We start from the raw sequence: 26,882 nt of genomic DNA, 5'->3' as shown, positions 1-26,882 counted from the left end.
CCAGAATAGCTTTCCTGAAATGAAATTACTGGATCAAGTGGTATGAATATTTTAAAGCTCCTCTTTCTCAGCATGTTTCTAAGCAGCTCTCCAAACGGGTATTTATTAATTCACCTTCTGTGAGTAATATACGAGAATTACAGCCATATTCCACGCTTAACAAGCTGCTAATAAGACTACATGACTTTTATTTGTGCTTATAGCAAGCTTGGAAAGTTTTGCAAGTGTTCATTTACATTTTTTTGTGTGTATTTGCTAATTTTGCGCTGTTTCCTTATCAGCTGGCTTATTTTTCCCAGCTCCAGTCTCAACCGCTTTTCTCACCTCTGTTGCTTTGCACAGGCTCACATGATTCATTTAGCTACTGGGTAGATGAAAAGTCCCCAGTGGGGCCTGACCAAACCCCAGCCATCAAACGCCTCGCCAGGATCTCCTTGGTGAAGAAGCTAATGAAGAAATGGTCCGTGACTCAGAACCTGACGTTCCGAGAACAGCTGGAAGCTGGGATCCGCTACTTCGACCTACGTGTGTCTTCTAAACCCGGGGATGCCGACCAGGAGATCTACTTCATCCACGGACTTTTTGGCATCAAGGTCTCGGATGGGCTGATGGAGATTGACTCATTTCTTACACAGCACCCCCAAGAGATTGTCTTCCTGGATTTCAACCACTTCTACGCCATGGATGAGGCCCACCACAAACGCCTAGTTCTCCGGATCCAGGAGGCCTTTGGAAACAAGCTGTGCTCAGCCTGCAGCGTGGAGAGCATGACGCTGCAGGCCCTGTGGGAGAAGAAGTGCCAGGTAAGCGGAAACAGACATGCTTGCAAGGGCACGAACGTAAGTCTGTCTGCTTTTTATTTTATTTTTCACCTATTTTGAGAGAGAGAATGTCCAAGCAGGGGAGGGGCAGAGAGAGAGGGAGAGAGAATCCCAAGCACTGCCAGCATGGAAGCGACTTGAGGGCTCGAATTCACAAACTGCAAGATCATGACCTGAGCCGAAATCAAGGGTTGGACGCTTAACCGACTGAGCCACCCAGGAGCCCTCCTTCTCCCTTTTCTGTATCACCAGCTGGAGGGCAGCTCACCCCAGAGCTCTTAGGCTGGAGGGCAGAGATGATTTGGAGTGTTCAATGTACACACACCAGTTCCTGGGCGCTTGTGAACTGGGATTGACACCTGCCAAGTATTTATAATTTGCTTGGCAGACTGTTCGAAGCATCTAGGTTGCCTTTGAATGGCCTGGCCAAAACCAGCGCACAACAGTGTGGTGAAATTGGACCAGTTGGTGATTGCCACTTTCTTTATCTCCCATAGAATCCCATTTTCAGGCTCCTACTTCCCCTCAGGGATAGGCCGGTCCATTCTGCCTCTACCTCAATGTCAGAAAATCCCTGCATTAGCTGACAAAGCATGTAAGTGATTCGACTCAGAGGCTTAACATTTTAAAAGGCTCCCTTCACAGATTTGGGGTCATGGCTGGAGAGAGTTAAGGAAGGAAGAGCTCAACAAAGGGATCCAGGCTGGAGAGAATTCCCAGGTCCCTTAAGCTTAGTAGAGCCTCCAAACTAGGCCTTGAAGGAACATCCAGAAAAGGAATGTGGGCTTCAGATATATGCTGCTCTGATCCCACAGGATGATAGATAATGGGAGAGGGGAGCTTCAGGAAAGGTCAGCCTCCCATTTGGACTATCTTTAAAAAAAGAAAAAAAGCAAGTCCCTTTCATTCACAGCTGCTCACTTACTCATACACGCACATCAACCAAAGCATCTTAAAGAGGCAGTTATTTTTGAACTTGGGGAAGAGCTTTTAATTAAAAATCAATTAAAGCTTTTTCACTTGCAAATATTTATTGAACACCCAAGTATGTGCCAAGCACCAGTCTAAGCACCTGAGATAAATTAGTAAATAAAACAAAGATCCTTGCCTTCATGGGGCTTTCATTCAGGTGCAAGGAAATAGATCATAGATCATCATCATAACAAAACCATTACAGAAAATGCTAGAAAGGGATGCAAGCAATGAAAACAGAAAGGCAAGTGTGATTAGGAGGAACCAGCATTCTGTGGGTTGGAGGGTCGATCTCAATTGTAAATAGGTTGATCAGGGTAGACATTCGAGGGAGTTAATCGTGTGGACACTGGGGGAAGAACTTTGCCAGCAGAGGAACCAGCCAGTGCCTGACGTCTTTGAGGAGAAGCAGGGGCACGGGGCTGAAGAGCAGAGCAGCGAAGATCAGAGCCCGTGGGTGATTGGTTAGGTATTCCGGCTCTCACTCTGAGGGAGGAAGGTTGTGAGAGGGTTCTGAGCACAGGGTGCTGTGCCCTGAATTACACGTTAATGGAGTCTCTGTGTCTGTTAGGAAGAAGCCAGGGGTAGGAGGGGAACTGGTGAGGAGAGCATTGGTAGCAAGTGGTCAGATTTGGAATCTACCAGAAGGTGGAGCCAACAAGGTTTGCTAGTGGACGGGATTCAGGGTGCAAAAGAAACAGGCTTCAAGGTTGCCTCCCAGGTTTGGCCTCAGTAACTGGAGATGCCAGGTGGTTTTGCACACCTATAAAAGGGCTAAATAAACGTCTTTGACTCCACAGAGGTTAATGAGTTAACTCTTAGTATCTCTTAAAATTTCTCTAAACCACTTTTCCTCGCTGAAACTTTGTGATAGTTTGCCAAATATTTATCACACCTCTGCCCCTGAACCTAAGTTGATATTTTTTCAGACTCTAAGGCCTAATTTGGAGAGATTTTTCTCTCAGTGGAGTCTCTCTTATGATATGAAATAATAGTAATAACAATGTCACCTTAACAGCTAACATTTATTGAGCCTCTCTGCTCCGTGTTTGGTACATGGATTGGCACATTTAATCCTCTCTACAGCGCTATGAGGTAGGTGTTTGTTATTATCCTCATCTTATAGATGAGACTTACAGAGAGACTAAGCCTCTTGCCGGAGAGAACATTGCTAGTGAGTGGCAAGAGCCAGGATCGAGCCGCAGCCTGCCTGGCTCCCCAGAGCTCCCGCAGCTTCTGATGCCGTCCCAGCGCCGTTCCCTCACCTTGGTGGTTTTCACAACAAATATCGTGGGTTACGCTCATAAAAACATGTTCTCCTTATCCATGAGCCCCTATTATCAGAGAGTCACAGAGAGTTAGCAGAATGGAAGAAAGGGCTAGAGACCTGTAGGAGGGCCTTTGAATTTGGGATTCAGGTAAGAACAAATCTGAGTAAAGCTAAGTTTGATAATCAGATATCTGTCATAAATATAGATTTAATACTTTGTGCCCAGGGAGTATCCTGGATGGGGTGCCTTCCTGCATACGAAATTGTTTGGAAGTCTGCAAAAGTAACAGGTTATCTTCAGGAATACTGACTAGGGCGGACAGTGAATTTCTAGCAGCAGGGGGATGAGCTATCTTCATTTTCAAGTATGGGCTAATCTGTGTCTTCCAACTACCACACACCTCAAATTACGAAGGGAAGAGATTACGATGACATATCAGAACAAGGGAGCCTGTCATCCATTTGAATTGGAGGATCTCCCTGTTCTTCGCTTCCCGAAGTTTTCCTTGCTGTGTCTCTTCTTAAAACCTAAACAGAGACCTCACAGTCATCAGTCACCTACCCTGTGCTGGTGGTTAAACTTTAAATATTCATTATGTAATGAGCTGCCTGGCATGTAACCCCCTGAGTATTTTATCACTACAATTTAATAGCACGAAGTGTACTACCATTCAGTCAAATTTCATTTACCCGACAGTTACGTCCCAGCTCACTGATACATGTGCCTAGCGGCTATGGGTTTTGAGGTACAGTGAATTAGAAGATTTATTCTACAATGTGGCAGTATTTCGAATCTTAATGAGAAGGTGGGAGTACATAACACTCCTAAAATACAAAACGACCGATATACAACTGCAGGATAAAACTGCCCTACCTGCACTCTATGAAGAGAGGGGTTTGTAATCAATCAATTGAAAAATAGTACATAGCATAAATCTACAGCCCAGGGGCCGCCAGTAAAGGACCCATCAAAATAAGAGGAGGTCAATCAAGGAATAATTCTCAAAAGAAATTCGATTTCAAATCTGAGCCTCAAGAGAAACCCTGAACATAAATTGCTGAGCTGGAAGGGAGAGAAAAATATAGCAGGGCAATGGAGGGAGGCAGATGCGAAACACAGGCCCTGGGGCAAGAGTTACTGCCCTAGAATTCCATAGAATAAGGTTGGTTTGCTAGGTCAGCCTCCTGCTGTCAGCAGAAATTCTCCCTATAACTCTTAGGGTCAGATTGCTCAAGAAGTCTCTTGAGGAAAGGCATAAAGCCCCTTTTGTACAATTTGTACTCCTTACACCTTTTCCAAGGCAGACTAAAGAATAGCATGTTCCTCTTATCCCCTGACACTGCTCAGGGTCCAGGCAGCTCTGAAAATGGCCTGCCGGAGAAGGATCGCACAGCCTCCCGCCTCTCCCACAGTCCATTTCCAAGGCCAGCTTTCTCCCCTTCCCCAGGCTGGAGACCCCAGCCTTCCAACCAGCCAATTACACCGCCAGCGGGAAATCCTCCCAATCTCCCAGGCAATCTGCTTACTATGAGCCTGTGATTAACCTCATTAACACACGTGTTTACCACAGGCATCATTAGCAGTCAGTCAGACATTACTCAACACCATTAAAAACAACAAGAACAACTATTTGCCTGTTGGGTGCATCCAGCCTGGTGCACCCTTGCTTTAGGCCCCCAGGAGCAGTTGGTCAGGCACCTTAGTCACTAGCTAAACACACTGCAAAGGAGACACATTCATAGCCTTCCTTCTTGGGTGCCTGGGGGATTATGCTCTTGGGCTAGCTATCTGAGGATTGCGGTCCAGGGAGTGTAAACACGCTGGACATTCCTCCAGGAAGAGATTACTGGTGCCTGGGAGCAGGGGGACTCTATTACTTCTAGAAACCTAGGCAGCAGAGCTCTGAATTGGGACAATCAAAATAGCAATTCCCTGTCCCTCAGCTGCCTCTCAGAAACTAATTAATGCTGTGACTGTGGCTTGCTAATTATTTTCAAAATCACTACCAGTCCCCAGAGGCCCCGCTGGAGACCCATTGCCTCCTGGAAGTCATCCCTGCCTGGAGTAGTGCCCTCCCACGCCCTCGTGAGAAGGGTTATTTCATTCAGTCAGCTCGCACTGTTGAAATTCTAGGTACTCCCAGATTAGTTCAATGTGTTGGTCACAACCCCAGGAGTGTCAGTTTCACGACCGTAGGAGCCATAACTTGTAGACCGCGCCAGCCACGGGGCTCTGCATCAGGGGCTCAGAGCCCCAAGGGAAGGGGCATGGGTAGAATTTAAGTAGGCTGTGAATTTGCATGGGAAAAATCTACATATTTGTTCCCTGTCACCTTTAGCTGAAAATTAGTATACTCATCGACAACGAGTGCAGGCAGTCAGCCATAGCACTATCGGCCGTACGGGTGACTTTGTCCCCATAGAAATCACAGCTATTTCCATATTACGTTTCAGTTATTTGAAATATCACTTAAATTCATCATTAACTCAAAATGATGGAACTTAGTGCACTTACAACAAAATACTTTTATTTAATGTGAAGCATATACATTAATTTATTATAAACTTAATAATATATTAATAGCTATATTTCACTCTTAATAATTTCTTTTGTAATCCTATTTTATTTTATACATTCATTTAAAACATAATCTGAGAAGGGGTTTGGGATTTTGCCATACTTCTAGAGGTGTTTGTGACAAAAATAAAGCTAAGAATCTTCAAGTCATATACAAGTACTTAAACCTTTGCTTACTGATTTTTCTAAATACATATATAATATATATAATATATAACATATTATAATTAATATAAATATATATTAAATATAATGATTTAATTTCTATATGCTTGTATTCGTTTGTCTTTAATCCTAGCAATCAGGACAAAGCAGGGAGTTAACACTCAGCTTGTTCATAAATTGCTCTCCTTTTTCTCTTTTGAATGTTTCAGGTTCTTATTTTCTATCACTGCCCCTTCTACAAGCAATACCCCTTCCTGTGGCCCGGAAAGAAGATCCCAGCGCCCTGGGCAAACACCACAAGTGTGCGCAAACTAATCCTCTTCTTGGAGACCACTCTGAGTGAGCGGGCCCCACGGGGCTCCTTCCATGTCTCTCAAGCGATTCTCACGCCCCGAGTGAAGACCATCGCCCGAGGCCTGGTTGGTGGCCTCAAGAACACTCTGGTTCATAGGTAAGAGTTTGCTTCCTCTAACTTGAACACTGACAGTACAGAGCCTGCTTGGGATTATCTGTCTCCCTGTCTCTCTGCCCTTCCCCTGCTCGTGCTCTCTTTCTCTCTCTCGAAATAAATAAACATTAACAAAAAAAAAAAAAAAATTTGCTTCCACCCCAGAAGTAAGGTTTAAAAAAAACAAAACAAACTTGATTCTCTTTTGAATCAACAGTAAAATTATATAGTTTGAACATTTAGAATAATGACAAAACAGAAAACCTTATATTTGAAAAATCTGTGCATTTGAGGTGGTTTGCATTAACTGTGGCCAAAGGATCTCTGAATACTTTGTTGGAATATACAGTATACCGTAACTACTCTCCGAACTTTGATGCTAAGGCAAAGCACTTTAAGCCAACAGCACTCTGTTCATTTCTGGCACGTGGTCACACTGTGAACTTGCCCTGCCCTTGCAGCCGGCCCAAGTACTCACTCATTTAAGAAGCATTAAGTGGGGCGCCTGGGTGGCTCAGTCGGTTAAGCGTCCGACTTCGGCTCAGGTCATGATCTCGCGGTCCGTGAGTTCGAGCCCCGCGTCGGGCTCTGTGCTGACACCTCAGAGCCTGGAGCCTGTTTCAGATTCTGTGTCTGCCTCTCTCTGACCCTCCCCCGTTCATGCTCTGTCTGTCTCTGTCTCAAAAATAAATAAACGTTAAAAAAAATTAAAAAAAAAAAAGAAGCATTAAGTGAGGCAGCTGTGCTAGGTGCTAGGTATGCAGAGATAGCCTGGCACGGTTTGTCCCTTCCATAGTGACCATGAATCCTAAGAAGCAACTGAGGATGCCACCTGCACTGTCACAGCTTGAAATACTTCCTCAGAGCACAATTTATTCTCACTGTACAATTAGGTAGGAGAAGCTCCAGATACTTATATACACATACACGCACGCGCGTGTGTGTGTGTGTGTGCCTATGGATATGGATATGGATAAAGGGAATGTTAATTAAATACATTTGGATAACAGGGCAACCGTGTTATCCAAGCTGAGGAAGTGTTGGGGTGATAAAGGATATTTACAAGACTCACTTTGGTTCCTGAGTTCCAGGTGGTAAGCACCAGCGTTTACATAGAGAAAGGTTCTTCCAAAAATGTGTGCCTGCCTGCTTGGTTCTGCGTTTGGATAGCATCATTCCAGATAACAGGAGTTTACCTGGCAGGAGTTCACATAGCAGGGAGCACCTGCACTTTTGTTCGCTGCTGAAAATTCCTATGTTGCCTTATGTTGGCCATGAACAAAACCAGAAACCCTTACTTTGTGACTCTATTAAGTTTTGACTAAATTACTAGTGCTGAACTTGGAAAAGAGAATGTCATAAACCAACGATATATCTCTGAAAGACCCAGAATTACAAACTTTCTTTTTTTTATAATATATGTTCATGTATCCACACTATTTTCCGCATGCATTTGGTAAATTTATGGATTAACATTATTTATTTATTCATTCATTCATTCATTCATTAGTCCAACAAAGATTGAGTAGTTGGGAGGAGCTAGGTCTAAAGATACAAGGTAAACAAAAGATAAATAAATAAAATACACAAGGTAAACAAAAAATAAAATAAAGATACAAGGTTAACAATATAGTCTCTGTCCTCATGGAACTTAAGTCTATCAGGAAAAATAAACATGTACATTTCTATAAACATTGTGAAAATAACTATAATAAAGCCTGTACCAGGAGCTGTACTAATAAGGGAGAGGAAGTATTTAAAAATAAAAATACGTTATATCTGCATACTGTAATTCAGAATATGAATTACCTTCTTGCAGATGTTTTCATTTCATTCTTAAATTAAGCCAGCCTCCAGGTGGGCATATTGTCTAGAGCACATTTTTGTCCCCATTTCAGATGGGACTCAGTAAAGTTAAGTGACTCAGACCCACATAGCTAGTAAGGGTCAATACTCTGAGACTCTGAGTCAATACTCAGAGTTAGGGTAAAAGCCCTAACTCTGGACTTTGGATTATTCTAATGTTGCCCTTTTCCATATTTACCACTGACTTGAATATAGCATATTTCATTGCTCTGCTCCTTTCTGCTCCACTGGCCTGTAATTGTCTTACTAGTACCTGAATCTGGTCGTATCTTCTTGATTACAGCTGTGAACCCACAAAGTCACAATGTCTTTCATACTTGTCAACTCCGAGAACTTTAATCTGGCTGCAAATGAAGCACAAAAGTCTTGACCTTAGTGGTAATGATGGCGGCAAATGCCCAAAGCCAAGAGATCCTAGCGTGCTGAGCCCTTGCCCACTGATAGCAAGCAGGTGTCTCGAGACTGGAAAGACACTTGGGCCTCTCCACCGTGCTGGTCTCAAGAATAGTACATGGCAGCAAGCATTGCCAGGCCTCCACATCCACAGACGGGAGAAACTCAGTCAAGAGTTTGTTCCCAAACCCCCAGCATGACATGCAGCTGTTATTTTCTCTGGGCAGTTGAAGAAGCATAGCCAAGAAGCAACTCCAACATGCCAAAAGTCTGTCCTAACTAAGGTACTAGGGTGCTGTCAGACTGGTCCTGGGCACTGGTATCAGCTGCACCAAGAGGAAAAAGATCAGGTATATTTTCCCACAAATGTAGAGGTGCCTTTTTTTTCTTTTTCAGTGGGAAGTTAACCTAACTCTTGGGTGAAATTTTGGACCTGAGATCTTGTTTGCTATGGTTCATCACCCTGAAAGGAAGCCATGAAAAATACAGCCATTCTGACTGAATGTCTATGGTAGTTGCCCCTAGATTCTTAGAAACCTTGGACTCACACTGAAATCAACTGGAAAAAAGGTTATGCCTAAGCCCAAGGACAGAGCAGCCATGAGGCCATAGAAAGGGACACAGACTGAAATCAGACGCCTGAGACTGAAACCTGACTTGGTCCCTGTTATGGGCTGAATTATGTGCCCTGGAAATTCATATGTTAGAGGCCCAGGCCCCAGTCTCTCAGAATGTGACTGTATTTGGAGGGTCTTTAAAGAAGTGATTAAGTTAAAATGAGGTCGTTAGAGTGGGCCCTAATCCAGTCGGACTGGTCTCCTTATAAGAAGAGGGAATTTGGACAGAGGGACTCCGGGGATGGGTGTGCTCAGAGAAAAGCTGATGTGAGGACACAGCAAGAAGGTGGCCATCTGCAAGCCGCGGAGACAAGACTCAAACCAAACCTGTCAACATCTCAGTCTCAGACTCCAGCCTCCAGAACTGGGAGAGCATACATTTTTGTTGTGTAAGCCACCCAGTCAGGCGTTTTCTATGGCAGCCCTAGCAAACTAAGGCTGTCTCTTAACAGGTGGCCTTGGACAAGTTTCCTGAGGTCTCTGATCTGTCCCTTTCTCGCCACTTAAAGAGGATTAGTAATACTGCACAAAACTGTAGAATCTTACGTGACAATGCCTACCACAGTGCCTGGCACAAAGTAGGCATGCCAACTCTACCTGTAGAGAAACCCAGAAACAGAGAGGGCCAGCCTTGTTCCCAGTGGGCTTCAAAGGCAAAGGGAAGTTTCCAAGCAACTGCTCTGCTCGTGGGGCCTGGTGCTTCACAGGCCTATCAGCAGTATCTGGCTCACCCTTCTGCAGTGATCCCCCCTTGGTAAATAAAGGCCAGGAGTTCAGAAAACAAAGCAGTTTTTCCTCACAATGAGTTCTACATTTTCCTGTCGTTGTACGTAATCCTGGTTATTTGATCCTTGCCTTGAGGAAAGGTTGATACGAGCAACCTGAGGCTGACACAGAGCTCTTTGTCACCGGAGACCGCACATTTCCCACATTTCTCTGCTCAGGCTCCAGGGATCCCCTGTGGTTTGGCTCCGGCTGGAGTCACCTGGAGTTGCCACCAAGCCTTTAATTCTCATTTTCCCATGATGACCAGAAGATGGCGCCAGCATTACATACCTAAACACTGACTGGCAGATTATCATTATTTTTTAAAGTAAGCTCTACACCCCAAGTGGGCTTGAACTCACGACCCCGAGATCAAGGGTTTCATGCTCTACCAACTGAGCCAGCCAGCTGCCCCTGACTAGTACATTTTAAAAAGAAGTCTTGAATGGATCAGGCTCTGGACTGCAGTGGCCTTCCTGTGGGCCACTGTATGTATTCCAAGCCTCTATCACCAAGGGAAGACTATTTGTGGCGCTTTGTTTTCGGCCTTCAAATATCTCTACCCTACACTCTATCATCTATGATTCCTTCTCTCGTGCCAAACACTGACATGGTGCTTACTATATCCCACGCGTAGTTCCAAGCACTTCACATGTATTACCTTATTTAATTCTTCAAAAATCTGTATGAAGTTAATAGTATTATTATCCCCACTTTACAGGGGGATAGACTGAGGCGCAAAGAAATTAAATAAGCTGAGGTCAAGTTGAGGTTATTAAGTCTTCAGGAGACCCAGTTAAAAATGTAATTACAAAAAAAAAATGTAATTACTCATGTGATCGTGGTTTCTTAAATCCCAATTAGACTACTAATATAAAAATGCAAATTGACTTATGAGATGCGTTTTAGCCCCTGGCCAGTTATCAAGTCCACTGAGTGAGGGAAGCAACGCAGGACTGACCATCATTGTCACGGTAAGAGGAAAAGAGAAAGGAAGGCAAAATGGTACCGAGGTCTCGATAAGGTTGTCGAGACTACGGAGAGGTTAGGAAGGGCAGCTCTGAAAGAGAAAAGGAAAGGAGAAGATGACAACCAAGGACAGCGTCACCACAAGAGAAAGAAGTCCACTAAGATGAACTTATTTTCAATTTTTGCCTAGAGCAGATTCCTCCTAAAAAATCTCCAGTCCCTTAACCAAAACGTAAGCCACAGTTTTTGTCTTCCCCACGGTCTTCTCAGCTTATCAGGTATTCAGTGAGCTATTTTTCCCATGATGCAAAGCTATGACGTTTCTGTACCGCCCATGACATTTCCATTTCCTGCTAATACAGAAGGCATCACATTAAATTGTTGTCATTTGTTTATGTCACTAAATTGTGAGCTGCTTTGGACAAAACATTCTGACTATCACATAGAAAACCCTCAAATTGTAAAATGTAACTCACAGGCTGTGTTTGTGAGACCACTGAGTAAGCACTGGTCCATTAAGAAGCCACACATACTACTGGGGTAACTGTATATCCAGATGGAAAAGTGAACCCTGACCACCTCCTTCATACCATACATGAAAATTAGCTGGAGGTAGATCTTTGATCTAACAGGAAAGCTAAAACCATAAGGCTTATAGAAGAAAACAGGAAAATATTCTTGTGACTTGGGACTAGGCAAAAGTTTCCTAGATAGGTCACATAAATTACAAGAGAAAAATTGATGAGTTAGACTCCATTAAAATTAAGGAATTCAACTCACCAAAATATGCCATTGAGAAAATTAATAGGCAACATATGGGCAAGGATAAAATATCAAAAAGCATATCTGAGAAAATACTAGCATCTAGAATATATAAATAACTTCTACAGCTCAACAATTAAAAGAAAAAAGAAAAAAAAAGAATACGTAGAAGAATTGAACAAGAACTTCAAAAAGCAGACATACAAATGGCCAATAAGCACATTACAAACTGCTCAGCCATATTCTTCATCAAAAGAATGCAAACTGAAACACTGTTATATATCTTTACATACCCACTAGAATAGCTAAAATTAAAAAGACTAATCGTGCCAATGTTGGTGAGGCTCTGAAGCAACCGGAAGTCTCATATTTTGTTGCTGGGAATATATAATGGAACGACCTCTTTGGGGAAAGATCTGGAAGTTCCTTATAAAACTAAATGTAAACCTCCCGTATAATAAAGCAATTTCAGGTGTTGGTACTTATCCAAAAGAAATGGAAATAAGTGTTCACAAAAAGACTTAGATAAGAATATTCATAACAGTTTTATCCACAATATCTAAAAACAAGTAGCTTCCCATTTATTCATCAATAAGAAAATGGATAAACAAACTACTATGTTCATGCAGTGGAATACTGTAGTGATTAAAAAGGAGAACAGACTACTGGCGTATATAGCAACACAGATGAATCCAAAACCAGAATGCTTAGTCAAAGAACCTCACACAAAAAATACAGAGTGCGTGGGGCGCCTGGGTGGCGCAGTCGGTTAAGCGTCCGACTTCAGCCAGGTCACGATCTCGCGGTCCGTGAGTTCGAGCCCCGCGTCGGGCTCTGGGCTGATGGCTCGGAGCCTGGAGCCTGTTTCCGATTCTGTGTCTCCCTCTCTCTCTGCCCCTCCCCCGTTCATGTTCTGTCTCTCTCTGTCCCAAAAATAAATTAAAAACGTTGAAAAAAAAAATTAAAAAAAAAAAATACAGAGTGCGTGAACTTGCATGAAGTTCTAGAACAGGCAAATTTAATCAATGGTAGGACAAAAGTTGTGACAACTGTTGCCTCTGGGAGGATGGGGACAGGGATTGATGAGGAAGGTACATGCAGGAACCTTCTGGCCTGCTGGCAATGTTCCTTGTGTACCTTGACATGGGGTATGTGTTATGTGTTTACGTTTGTCACAACTCAACTAGGTTACATGTAAGATTTGTGCATTTTTTTTTTTTTAGATTTGTGCATTTTATTGGATGCAAGTTTATGTCAAAAGAGAAACAAATTAAAACAAATATTGAATCCTCCTTAATGAGATGCATACTGAGGCGTTAGGGCATGTGTGTAGATGTGTGCAGTTGGAACTTGTCAAAAATGTGAGATGTTTTGATGGAAGGATAGAGTGGTGGGTCGATGGATGGTTATGTGGCAAGTGCTGTAAAATGTTAGTGCTGGAAGCTAGATGGTGGATGCACTTACTATAAATTTATTTCAGTGTTGCAATCAATATGTTTGCAATTTTTCATGTTAAAAATAATTAAAGACCCTACTAATAATTAGGTCTTGATCTTAGTCTTTCAAGGTCCCATCGACATGGCTGTCTCTTTGGTGCTTGCGGCAAATAATCTTGTCTTCCAGCGCAGAAACCTTGAAAGTACAATTCTCTGTTGGAGTTGACATCACTCCATCCCTCAAAGAGATATAAAGCTTAAACAGATGAACTTCTGGGGGCTTGTGCTTTTATTGACATACTTTTGTTACATTAATGGAAACGTCTTATTTCTGTTTCTGAAAGAGTCCTTTTAAACTCTGCTCCCTGCTCTCTCTTCTGTGCAGGAATCTTCCTGCCATCCTGGACTGGGTGAAAACCCAGAAGCCCGGAGCCATGGGTGTCAACATCATCACGTCGGACTTCGTGGACCTGGTGGACTTTGCCACTACTGTCATTGAATTGAACGACCTCCTACAGGAGGATAGAGCTTTGGCTAAATGCTGATTTGATTTTTTTTTTTTTTAATTTATTTAACTTAATGTTGACTTTGTTGATCCAGGCCAGAGTTCTGAAGGGTTTCCTGTTAGGATGGTCCCTGGGCAGTGATGGGGAAGTAGGAGGAGGAGGGTGTTTTCCCTTCTTCATAGGGCCATTTGGATTAAACTACAGAGATTTTAATTGCATTTTTCCCAAATGAGACTAAAACTTAAGTCCCAGGGAAGAAGCATATCTCATGTGATCAAGGTCAAGGTCTCCCCAGTGGCTCATGATGTTGGATGTAATATGGAAGTAGAGTCTCCAGGTTCCATTGAGTGTCCCCTAATTGGCCCAGTTTCCTGTTTTCTTCCAGGATGTTGTATTTGAGCCTGTGAGGAGATGAATCAGAAAGGCATCCTTAGTCAAAGTAATGGCTCATTGCAGGTGTGGATGGCCCTATGGGGTGGCCCTAACATCAACCCAAGGCTTTGAGGGGAAAAAGGGCCAAGCACCAGCTCTCTCTGGCATGTTGAATGTCACCACTTCTCCCTGAGAGAGTAAGACTTCTTTATCACCAGGCTGTACCAGCCATAATCTGTTCTTCCATAGCTTATGCTTGGGAACTGGTCACCTTCATTCTTTAGATAAACAGTACGTACTGCCTTTGGTATCAGAAATGTGTTTCCCGGTTTTAAAACATTGATCCCTTTCTATTTCTATTGGCCCCTTCTTCAAAGTGAAAGGAACAGTGGTGGAAGAGCCTTTCAGTGTGGGGCCCAACAGGAGATAGACATGCATGTTTGCTGCACGCCCGATTTCTTTGGTTTAAATCTGTAGCTTTCCCCAAAATGGCTGCCAGGTAAACTCCTGCATCATTTTGGCAAAGTCCTTTTTGAAGAATGGGATCTTCAAGCCAGATCTTGGAATCGCATTTCCTTGTTGTCTGCCTAGGACTCGGTCTGTGCTGTGAGACACAACGCTAACGGAAGGAGCCTTGTCTGTGACACCGGGGAGGCAGACACAGGAAGCACGGGAAAGTGCAATGGATTTAAGGAGGAAGCTCCAAGTGGGTTGGGAGCTGTTCTGTAACTCCTTGAAAACAAGACTACCTCGGGGACATTTAGGATGACTTGTGGGTCATCAAGTGAGAAATACCCAGTGTGGGAACTTTTCCAGTTTGTGTCTTGATTGTTCTCCTTTTTGCAGGTTGTTCTGAGCCTGCTAATCACCACTGCATGAGGGCTTTGAAACTCAAGGGGGGATTTTTTTTCATTGGTAAGAGGTACTTACCTATAAAGAGTCCTCTTGTGTTTTATTTATTTATTTATTTATTTATCCACTTATTTATTTATAGATTAAGTATCTTCAGTGCTTCTTACCTCAAGAGCACTCACAAAGGAGCTTCCCGAACTCTTTTCACCCAGGCCCGATGCCGCCCTGATCTTTCTCCCTTCAATAGAACCGTGCATTTCAGCACTGTGAGTGACCTCTGACTCAGCTACAGATATTCCCAGCTCCCCCAGTCATCCTGGGACAGTGTTCATGCGTGGGTGTGGTCCAGACTTGAGAAGCCACTGCCAGGCCACGCACTGGGTCAGAAGATACAATGGGTCATGAAGAACTCTCAGTTCTTGAGGAAGACTCTCCAGTAGAAGGTTGAAAAGGAAGGAGCTGGAAAGAAAACTGGGCATGGAGTGTGTACATACTGAGGCTCCTCAGGACTGTCTGAGGATCCCTAAGGAAATGTCAGCATCTGGATTCTTAAGGAAGAAAGATAAACGTGGAATCCTGGATGGATGTGTGTATGTGTGAAGACCGTTAGGCCACCCCCCCGGGAGCTTCCCATTTCTATTCTTCCGTGCTCACAGCTGGATCTTACATGTCTCCTGCAATGGCGGGTATCTGGGGTGAGCTACCAAAAGCACACCCCCAAATCTTGGTCTTCCAGCCTCTACTGTCTGTAAGATAATTTAATCCCTGACCTCCAGCTTCTGCAGTTTGAGGAGGGCCACAACACAAATGCCTCTGGGAAAATCTGATCTAACTTTTCCTGTTCTTGCATTTGAGCCCCCTCTCCAAAGAGGTTCCTGGGATTGTATCATCAAATTTTGGGGGGGCCTTCTCTGGAAAGGGGTAAGAAAGGAAGTGCCCTCACTTTCTCAATTTTTCTTCAATTCTAATATTAAACCCCAGTGACAAGCTCTGAAATTCCTGGCCACCCCTCAGGGTTTTATTTGTGGTCTCATTGTTTCAGTTGGTCTTCTTTTTCACTCTTGGTCAATTGCTAGGGACTAGGTCATTTCCCCTCTTTTAACCCTTTGTTACTTGGCAAAGAGATCAGGAGGCAAGAGGAGAATTATTCTTCTCTGTTTTATTTGAGCCTCAGCTTTGTCCAGGTGCTTGGTGCTACGAGGCCAGGTGTGTTGGCAGGGTGTCTACAGAGGATGCCAGTGACACCCAAGGGCTGCTGACTGTTCAGTGAAATGTTTACTTGATTTTTGTTCCTTTCGTCTTAAGATACATAACTGCACTTCACTTGGGTTGTAACACTGAAGTGCACCTCAGTGGTTGCATAGTAAGAGGAAAGGCATCAAGCGTGACACAGAAGCACAGAAAATGGTCCCAAGGTCGTGTGCATGGAGTCCTACTCTATGTGGCAAATGCAGGTGTTCACTCCTTCATACTGTTTTGGGTTGCCAGCCTGGCTTGCATTTTGAAATTCTACACAGGAGTTCTGGGAGATAGGAAGATTATTGGCAGTTCGCCCTTGATAAACACCTTGACTTGGCAGAATCTCTGCTCCAGGAAAAAGTTGTTCGATATAATACAAAGGATATATGCATTCTGCTCTTGGACATGAGGCCAAGCAGAAGACTCAGTGACGGGACAGAGGGAGAGGAGACTTTAGTTCTATGACTCATTCTACAACTGCCAACAATAAAAATGTTTGACCCAACCGCATCATTCACTCTCACAAGATCAAACGAGCCTACCATACTTACTCAGAATTAACTTCAAGATCAATGAAAAAGCTACTTGATTGAGCCAAAGAGGGCTTTAGTTTCATAGGATTTGGGGCCATAGTTATTCTGAAATGTAGGCCATAGTGATCCTGAAATGGTAACTCCACATGGTTTTTCATGAACTCCCTAGACCATTTGCCACATTTCCATGGCTTTGTGGCAAAGGGGACAATCACAGGTTTCAGTTAGATTGGAGCAATGTTTAAAGGCTTGAACTTGGAGCCTATTAGAGATACCACTGCGGTTTCATGGGCAGAAAAGATATCCTTAGGGTTGGAGAGAGAAGTCAAGATGGAATTGATGGAAGGGAATGATAAATTATTGAGGATTAATTTTTAAATTATTGACAGACCTAAGGATGTCATGCCCCCCCCAAAATGATATATATGCTGTATTAGACTCTCTAGTAATTTATTTTCCTTCTCTAGTAATTTATGTTCCTTAACACTGAGACCAGACCCCTGAATTCTTGAAAATAGTTGAGCCACAGTCCAAACCCAGGATTTTTATATAGACTCAAAAGCACAAGATCTGAGCCCAGGTCATGACCAAGGTTAAGAATCCTGGCTCTCCTTTCATGACCTCATATTCACATCACGAAGGTTATGTTTCTGTTCAAGAAGACAATGAAGTGAAGCCTTCTAGAATTAAATGCAGTTTTGTGGTGTGTCAGGATTTTCTGTTTCTGTTTTTCTGAATCCTGCCATAAGAAAGTGCTCCCCAAAGAGACATTATTACAACCTGGCGAGAAAGCTTAGTGCTAAGCTAAAGGTGGAGAAACAGAAGAAATTACGACGGAAATGAAACGATTTCTTTTCGTGGACGCAGTAGGGCTACACAAATTCAGACTGTCTTACAGAATGAATTCATGGCCCAGTTGAAGTTTTTGGAATGTTCTTTATTGGCTGACTGCAGATTTTTATTGTTAGGTTCTGGGAAATGGAACAGCCTAATGAGTGGGGCACAGCCATGAGACTTCTCTCTCATGGCTGAGCAAGTAAGCAACCCTGTGCTAAATCCACCTCGGTTCCTTAATCTGGAATAAAGATGTTTTCGGGTACCTTAGTGATGTTCTGCAAACCTTGGTCAACTAGCTCCCCAAAATGTCAGGTCCCGTATGATTAAATTAAATGCCTTATACTCAGGGGACGAGGTGTGCAGTTATGGTAATTCTTCCTTGTGTGGCGTGTGTGAAGAAATGCTTTTTGGGTTCATTTCTCAAAAGTGTGGTCTAGGATGACAGCTGGTGCAACATTGGCGCCATAGTGATCTGTATAGTGAGATGAATAGAGCTGAATGAAATCTGCCGACACACTTGAGTTCCCAAGAGGGGGCTTTCCCAAATGCATGCTAAACAGTCATGTTATGCCAAAAGGAAGTGCACAGAAATTGATCACGTCAAATGTCCATACGAACAGGAAGTTTGTTCTGTGTGGCATAGAACGTGGTTGTCCCTCTCAATTCCACTAACTTTGCAGTAGTCCTCGGTCCTCGGCCTCAGACTGCTTCCTAGTGTTTGCCATCATGGCTTTGTCACTCAGAAATGTTGCCTTGGGACACACAGGAGTGAATTGATTAGGTGATAAGTGATTTAGCTGGAAACTTCACCCTAACTCCAAATGGTAATGAACAGCTCTTTACTCTCCCAAGAGACTTACTATCTTCTTACCTTCTGGCTTCCCCAGCTTCCTAGGAGAAATAGTGACACAAAAGGTACTATATTGCTGAACTGGCCCTTAACCTGGAAGAATACAGTACAAAATGCTATTGGTGGTGTTGAAATAGCACAGTCTTAAATGCTCAGAAAATATTCTAAGATAACTCTTTCTATCCTGCAGTGGATACAGTGTTCTAGTCTTTTCTCCAATGATACTTATTCTTAGTACTTTTCAAACTCCTTTCTAAGCCACAGAGTTTGGATAAAATATTTTTCTTCTCTTTGCTGGGAATTCAATCCCACAATCTTGAGATAACCTCAATAGTCTAGAGGCATTTTCCTTCTCATTCCTTCTGATCTGCACAGAATACCACTCTCTCCTCTCCTCTTGGCCATCCTTGATCATCTGCTGATTACTGTTAATAACAGAATACCGGTGAAATTCATCCAAATAGACACACACATTCAATGAGGCCCAAGCCCACTCCTATCACAGTGGTTTTTATTGCTCCTTACTGGTCCCAAATGCGTAATTCTGACCCCGACACACACATGTGTACGTGCATGCATGCGTGCATGCACACACACACACACACACACACACACACACACACAATCTGATTGGGGCCCAGATCTCGGGGCTAATACTTCATTCAAATCGCAGGGGCATGCTCACAAGCTTGGAGCCCAATGAGAAGCACAGCACTTTGAAGTCAGATAAGCCTTCCGTTGCTTTGTATATTTGCAGTTTAATATATGTTATTGCTTTATAGCACTAGTAACACTTCAGTCATGAATCTATAGTATCAACATGATAAATCTTAGAACATATTCTAAGCACGGCGGTACCTTGCTGCTATTATACTTACTAGTTTGCACCCCTGTGTTAATAAGCGTCACATACAGACTGTGTAGGCAGTGTTTGTATTGTGTATATGCCAACTGTTATACTTAACCTCGCCGATCAGCAGTTAGAAAATACAGAGGTTGTCATAGTGAAAATAAGTCTTGGTCAATTCAGATATGATATGTGAATCTGATAAATACTCTGTTAGATATTCTGTTTGTCCTCTATGCTTGTTTTATATTACAGTGCATGCTGTTTGCTAAGTTAAGTAACAAAAAATAATAAAATCAGAATAGTAAATTGTACCAATTTTAAGGTTAGAGTTAAGTTTGGTACTTAACTTATATGCTGCTTGGTACTCTGAAATGTATTTTGTGGCTTAATTATCTTATTCACACACGTTTCACTTGGCTTCTTCCCTCCGAGGAAATAATTGTTCAAATATATCTCTCCTTCTTTCTTGTAACCTGGATTATTCTGCTTAATTCAACCTAAAACATTGTAAAGCCAGATTACCTCATTTTAACTGTGAAAAAACAATTTAATAGGTATGATGACATTATGTCTTTTCTTGTATTTTATTTGAACGACCTAAATAGGCTTAAACCTAATAATAAATATAAAGCTTTAGCAGGCATGTTTCCTTGTTTCTCTATACATTTTATTGTTGACCCACTTCTGATCTTTTTTTTTTTTAAAGGTTATAGACCCAGTGTCAATCAAATATCTTAGTATACGACTTTGGATGAAGACATATTGGAATCAGCTGACCACACCTGCAGTCCCCAAGATGAGCCGTGCACGAAATGTGCACCCAATCTTGTCACCCATCCTTTTCTAAGCTTTGCCCTCAGCACAACCATTTCTGCTAGGCTTTGGCCGGGTCCTGCATCCATATTCTCACCTGACCACCATGGTGAGCCCATGTTACTCTGAGTGATTGCCAAGCACCGAGATAAAACAATGCAGAGATTAGAGTGGGCGTCCAATCTGTTGGCAAGGAAAATTCCAATATTTTCTTCATTCCTAATTCTTTTTAGTAGAATGCCTGAGCCCACTTAATTTCAGTGACTTTCTCTTTCTGCCCTATGCCCTGCAAAAATAACAGGGTCTGGTGAAACACCTGTGTATGAATTTAGCAGAAATGAAGTTAATTCTAAGTAGTCATTCATTTCACATAGTTAATGTTACAGCAGCAAATTAGGGACGACTCTATTTCTGTTCAAGTTAACATAGCAATCGAAGAACACATCATAGATTTTTCACCTGTACTTTTAGTCATGGTTAGTAAATCTACCATATGGTCTTTTTAAAAAAATTTTTTTAATGTTTATTTATTTTTGAGACACAGAGAGACAGAGCATGAATGGGGGAGGGTCAGAGAGAGAGGGAGACACAGAATCCGAAGCAGGCTCCAGGCTCTGAGCTGTCAGCACAGAGCCCGACATGGGGCTCGAACTCACGGACCGTGAGATCATGACCTGAGCCGAAGTCGGATGCTTAACTGACTGAGCCACCCAGGCACCCCTACTATATGGTCTGATGGGCTTTCATAAGCACCACTTTCAGTCATCCCCATTGGCTTTTAGTAGAAAATGGCATGATGGAGATAGGTCTGAGTCCCAACATCCACATGGTGTATTTGCAAAGACTACTGCCTCAATTTCTGAACACACACTTGGGTTGAAACATTGCCTCTGTGAAAATGGAGCGCGTATATTATGTACAAATTAATTTTTCATAGTACAACTAGCTTATGAACATTCTATTGAGTACAGAAGCTGGGGCAACAGGCATTTCGGAGATGCATAGCCCTGTGTTTCTATCCCAGCTCTATCACATCCCGACTGTATAACTCTAAACAAAACTAACATCTCTAAATATACAGGATATAGGACTACTAATACCTGCTCTGATGGGTTTTTGAGAAGTCTACAAAAGACACTATACAGAAAACATTTCATCACAGAGCCTGGCACACAGTAAACTCTCAAGAGTAGTTAGTCTTAGTATTGGGGGTGGTGACTTTGCACCCACCCCCTCCAAAGACTACCTGGCACAATCCCTTCAACATGGTTGACTACTAACTCTTGTGTTTATTGCTAATGACTTAGCAGGAGCTAATTAATAAGAAGGAAAGCAGATAAATTCAGAGAGTGAAAGAGAAAGTTGCACAATCACTGGACTATCTGTGCACTGCTCTGAGAGTGAGTAGGGTTCCCACCACTGGTGGTGTGCCAGATGATGTGAGGGGGACGATGGTCATAGCTTTGAATAGAATTTATATTATCAATCACTTAATCATCCTGATTAGTGGAGAGGAAAGTCTCAGTGACGAAAACTCTCTAACCCTTGTTTTTCTAGCAAAAACAACAACCCCAAAAAGGCCAGTAATATCCAGCTAACATTTAATATAATTTTCTGTGCATTTTCTTTCTTTTATGGTTACTCTTTTATGGTTACCTTCTCTCTATGGCAAGTGATACTGGGTTTTTCAACAGTGATATAAAATTTCCTTAAGTTTTTAAAAAAAATTCCACTGTGAAGCTATGGGAATGGCCTTTGTTTATGATCCTTTCCAGGCTGAAAACCACCATAGTTGATTCCACTGCACGCTTTTGTCAAGAATTGGGTTTGGCCATGCTCTTTTCAAACATCCTTAACTAAGTAAATAAGTATATAAACAAACTGCTATTTGAGCTAGAAAACCACCTCTTCTTTCATAAGGAGACTCTCAATGTCTCCTGTAGAAGTGTGTGCCCAGTCCATGCCCTCTCTCCGTGCCATCCAGTGTGGCAGGAGAAAGGTGCCCGAGTCACTTAGTCCTACGGATGGCTGTGCTGGAGATACGTGCAATGCAGAGACCAGACCCTGCTTCTTTGACTTGGAAAGTGAGTCCTCTTCTGTGAATCCCTGAGGTTAGAATGCCTGAATGCTCTGGATTTTTGTGTTTTTTTTTTCTCCCCAAAGGAATTCTTGATCAGCAGTATGTTTTTTTGTTTATCCCTCTGCAAATCTGCTCACTGTGACTGAAGGATTGTTATTATCTTTAAGACTTGAAACCTTTCATTCTCAGAAAGGGTAGAAGGTTGCAAGGGAGGAACAGTGTCCAAAGCCCATGTGCCTCAAACCTCACCCCGGATGGCCTGGGCAAGTGCCAGTTAAACAAAAGTGCTAGTCAGACCAGGGTGTTTGCACAGCTGGGCAGTGTTTTTGGAAAGCATGAGTGGGGAAAGGGGACACAGAATTGTCAGCCTCTGTCCAGTAGCATCATGCAACTGAGAGAAGCCTTAGGCAAGCAGATGGCTTTAATCTAAGGGGCCTGGTGTCTAAAGAATGGGACTTATCCTGTGGAGAAAGGCCCTAAGAAGCAGAGCTCTTATTGCAAAAGAAGGCCACCGAAAGCTATTCTTTGTTTAACCTCTCTGCTTTGTGGCCTAAAGACTTTCCTGCTTTGATGCTTAATGGGTGTTTGCTCAATCTGGGCCCAGGAGTCTCATTTGTAGGCCTCCATGAAGTATAAATGGATCTGGAAGAAGACATTAGACTGCCTTTTGCAAAAGCTCCCCCCTTCCCCAACAACCTTGCAGGTTTAGAACTAACCTGCCACACATCAGAGGGTTCAGTGGTCTATTTCATTGGTGCCAGAATGCCCTGACATGACATACAAAATTTTGGAACTGGAGTGCCTGGGTGGTTCAGTCAGTTGAGTGTCTTACTCTTGATTTCAGCTGAGGTCATGATCTCACAGTCATGGGATTGGGCCCCACATTGGGTTCCACGCGGGGCATGGAGCCTGCTTGGGATTCTCTCTCTCTCTCTCTCTCTCTCTCTCTCTCTCTCATCTCTACCTCTTTCTCTCTCCCCACGCACCCCTGCCTCTCTTCCCCCTCTTCTTTCTCTCTCTCTTTCTCAAAAAAGTAAAATAATTTGAAACTATGAACTATGAGCACATCTTTCTAATAGAGAATCCATAGCTCTCATCAGACTCTCAAAGGAATCTATGATTCTAAGAAATTTACATACCGCTGTCTTTCAAATATTTGTGAGAATTAACTATCATTTCAAGGTTGTTAAGCAAGCAAAGATGGCTGACATAGGCTAGCTCTAGAAGATTTTGGTCTTTCCTATTTAAAAAATGAACTAAATTAAGACTCATGTGAATTTGTTGATTATGGATGCTCTCTTTCAAGAGGTAAGGTTGGATAAAAGAAGATAAAAAGGAACAGACTAAGCAAGTCCAAAAGACCCTAAAGAATGAGAGTCAGATGGGCTCTAGCAAGAGAGGGCAGTGGGAGATGGAAGAAGCCAGGCACAGGAGCAGATATGGAGGCATGGCTGGGTATCCCACACGAGTCCAAACAACACATTTCAGAAGGAGGTGGACAGATTGGAGCCTTTTCAGAGAAAGGCAGCTAGGAGGCTGAAGGGTCTAGAAGTGGTGTCACATGAGAACTGGGGATGTTGTGTTTAGAAAAGACTGAGAAAGGGGAGCCTGGGTGGCTCAATTGGTTAAGCATCTGACTCTTGATGTCAGCTCAGGTGATAATCTCACAATTCGAGAGTTCCAGCCCCACACTTGGGATTCATTCTCTCTACCTCTCTGAGCCTCCCTTGCTCTCTCATAATAAATAAACAAAATTACAAAAAATAAACTAAAAAAGACCAAGAGAAACATGATGGGGATATCTTCAATTATTTTTGAATTGTTGTATGACTGAGATATTAGAATCTTATGAATTTAATTTTTTAAAATTTTTTTAAGTTTACCTATTTTTGAGAGAGAGAGAAAGAGAACACAAGTGAGGAAGAGACAGAGAGAAAGAGGGAAACACAGGACCTGAGACAGGCCCCAGGCTCCACGCTGTCAGCACAGAGCCTGATGTGGGGCTTGAAACCACGAACCATGAGATCATGACCTGAGCCACAGTTGGACGCTTAACTGAGAATCTTATGAATGTAGACGTAGAAGGGACCAAAGAACATTTGTCCAGGTGCTAATATTACAAGAGAGAAAACTAAAAGCCAGAGATAAATGACTGGTCTAAGGCAGTGCTGGAACTGGTCTCTGAGTCTCCTCCCAGGGTCCTTCCCCATCATTTGCAACTGCCCCCCTGAGTGTCTGATGCTCAAAGAGGAACTAGACCCATGAGTTGTCATTTCGAGAAGGTAGAGCTCACCATCAGGCAGAATATTTCTGGTTCTCCCAGTTTTCTATTGCTGCTATAAGTCATCACAAGTTCAGTGGCTTACAGCAACACAATACAAATGTATGACCTTTCAAGTCTACAGTCAGAAGTCTAAAATGGGCCAGCAGGGCAGTGTTCTTTCTGGAGGTTCTAGAGGAGAACTCATTTCCTTGCCTTTTCAGCTTCTAAAAGCCACCTTCTTTGGCCAGGGGCCCTTCCTGACTTCTTCAAAGCCAGTAGCGTGGCATCTTCAATCTCTCTCTGACTCCACTCCTGTTACCACGTCTCCTTTGATCCTAGCATCTTCTGAGGCCCCCTGTGATATACTGGGCCCACATGGACAACCCAAGATAATCAATCTCCATTTCCAAATTCTTAGCTTGATCCATCTACAGAGTCCCTTTTACCACGAAAGGTGACATGTTCACAGGTTATAAGAATTCAGACATAGACATCTGTGGGGCCTCTTCAGTCTACCACCGAGTACTACAGAAAGTGTATGGACATTGGACATTGGTACTGGTTTTAGAATAGTGAGTTCGAATCCTGATTTAAGCACCTACTCATTGCATGACTACTACCCCTTTGAGCCTCTGTTCCCTCATCTATAAAATAGGAATAAAATTTCAAGGTTCAAGTAAGTGGCAGCCATATTTGTTCAAGGAATTTCCAAATGATTCTCACCAGGAAGGAATTCAATAGAAGAAATTCTATTAAATGAGAGATTTGTTAAAATGACCTTGAAATTGCATTCTGAGATTGCTACAGGAAAAAGAAGTGAAATGTATTTTTCTCCCATATATACTTGTCTACTCCACAGATCCTGTTGAAAGGTCACTGCTTTTCTGGATAGTCAATAGCTAACAAATCTGCTTTCTTCCCCTGCAGTGCTGCTATCTGATTCTGTCATCCAGATCGCTGGTTGGGCTTGAGCAGGACTGAGAGCCTGGTCTGGTCTGTAATGATTGGCCAGACCAGGCAGCTGAAACCAGCACAGGTTCCCTCCTTCACATCTGTCAACATACCTGCTTGCAAGCAAGTTGCAGCTCGTGACCACTGTCCGCAGGGGCCAGTGAAAGCGGGAAAGGAAATGGAGGGGAACACCTTGATTTTGTGCTTGAGAAAAAGTGAAACCCTGTGTTGATGCTTCTTACCATTGTCCCAAACTCTTCGGCCAGGATTGAAACAGTCGTGGGACACCACTGCTGAGTCAGGAAGGAAGTTGAGAGAAGAGTCCAGATTCCAAAAGCAACAACCAAGGTAGGCGATCTGTCTGGTCATGGGCCTTTCTCTCAAGATCACAAAACAGGCATTTTGCCCAGCCTTGTATCCAGAGCGTCTCTGATGATGGTCTACTGAAGGAGATGTATTAGTTGTGGGTGCATGTTGAGAGAATTCAATCATCCGTCCACCAATGTGTTCTGCAAAGTGAGTTGTATTTTTCTTCCATCTTCTTTCCCTTTTGAAAATTGTTGTGTTTCCTCTACATATTTCAAAGGTTTAGAAAGTTTTCTATCTTTCGTCATAAAAATTGTATTTGTGATTTCATGAAATTCTTCCATTAGTTATGACTCTTCCAACATGGTTTTGTTCCAGATTTTGCTGGCATAAGTTCTTTCCACTTTCAAGATATACCAGGACAGTTTGCATTATAATTCTGAGGAACACACTGCTTACGCAAAAAGCTTTCGAACTCGAGCGATAGGATTTCCCAGAAAGCCATGTGCATTATTCGGCTCTGGAACCTAAGGAGTTAAAAGTCTTCAAATTGCTGGAGCAGAATCAAGTCTATTTACCTAAGCTTATCACCCGGGGTGACCAGGTCAATCATTTACTGACGAAAGGCTGTTTCCTAACTTTGACAGAAGACCGCTAAAGCCCATGCTTATCTCTATAGAAGGGACACAAGGCAATGTAGCAGATAACTGTTCTCTGCAGTGATAGCTGACCAGAGACATTTTTATCCTACACAGAGTAGTAAATGCCACGGGCTCCTTCCTAGCTCAACAATAAATGAACACGAACGAGACTCATGAACGAACTGAATACCTGATGTCACCTCAGGCATAAGAGCTTGTGATTTTGAAGAAGCTTCCCTTACTTCTGGAGGTCTAGAGAGAAAAAATTGACCATAGAACAAGTTAGCGAGTGATTCTTGAGGGGGGATAAGATTATTAAGTAATCACCAAAAACCATGGAATTTTTCTCCTTCAAGTCTACACATGCCAGAAATACGTTATTTTAAATAAACATTTAGATCTGAATACAACCCCTCCAGAAATGTCATATTGTTACCCATATACTTGACAGGTCTGTGCAATGGTTCCTAGCTCTTCCACTTTTAGAAGTATGGTGAAAGAGAAGCCCTATTTTTCTGAACTCCCTTAAGGAGAGAGATCGGGCAATTTATTCAACAAGGTAATGTTTGACAGTATTTTTGTCAATCATTTATGGAACTGAAGTGAATCCCCTTTGGTGCGGTTTGTGGCCGGAATTTTTATGTGGCTCGGGAAGTTAACTAGATGCAGGAGTCTAAGCCACTGCTGAGGGTGGCCTGGACACAAATCCCATGTGTGATTTGGGCTG

The 26,882-nt window shown here is 42.8% G+C and overlaps 2 protein-coding genes across 7 annotated transcripts in view; both read left to right on the top strand.

Annotated features, from left to right (window-relative positions):
- The window catches only part of PLCXD2 (phosphatidylinositol specific phospholipase C X domain containing 2), a 50,802-nt gene extending 31,058 nt beyond the window's left edge, over positions 1 to 19,744 (top strand). For all 6 annotated transcript variants that reach the window (XM_058731468.1, XM_058731465.1, XM_058731467.1 and 3 more), the window contains 3 exons: positions 343 to 803; positions 6,016 to 6,257; positions 13,448 to 19,744. In XM_058731468.1, the coding sequence (XP_058587451.1) occupies positions 343 to 803; positions 6,016 to 6,257; positions 13,448 to 13,607 (863 nt within the window). In that variant the 3' untranslated portion in view covers positions 13,608 to 19,744. The remainder of the gene's footprint in view (positions 1 to 342; positions 804 to 6,015; positions 6,258 to 13,447) is intronic.
- Positions 19,745 to 25,325: 5,581 nt separating this feature from the next.
- Positions 25,326 to 26,882, top strand: part of PHLDB2 (pleckstrin homology like domain family B member 2) — a 232,327-nt gene continuing 230,770 nt past the window's right edge. The window contains exon 1 of the mRNA XM_058731448.1: positions 25,326 to 25,556. The gene's annotated coding sequence lies outside the window, so the exon portion shown is untranslated. The remainder of the gene's footprint in view (positions 25,557 to 26,882) is intronic.

The sequence above is a fragment of the Neofelis nebulosa genome, chromosome 5, assembly GCF_028018385.1.
Source record: "Neofelis nebulosa isolate mNeoNeb1 chromosome 5, mNeoNeb1.pri, whole genome shotgun sequence".
Taxonomy (NCBI): domain Eukaryota; kingdom Metazoa; phylum Chordata; class Mammalia; order Carnivora; family Felidae; genus Neofelis; species Neofelis nebulosa.
This window is presented reverse-complemented; position numbering and strand designations above follow the sequence as displayed.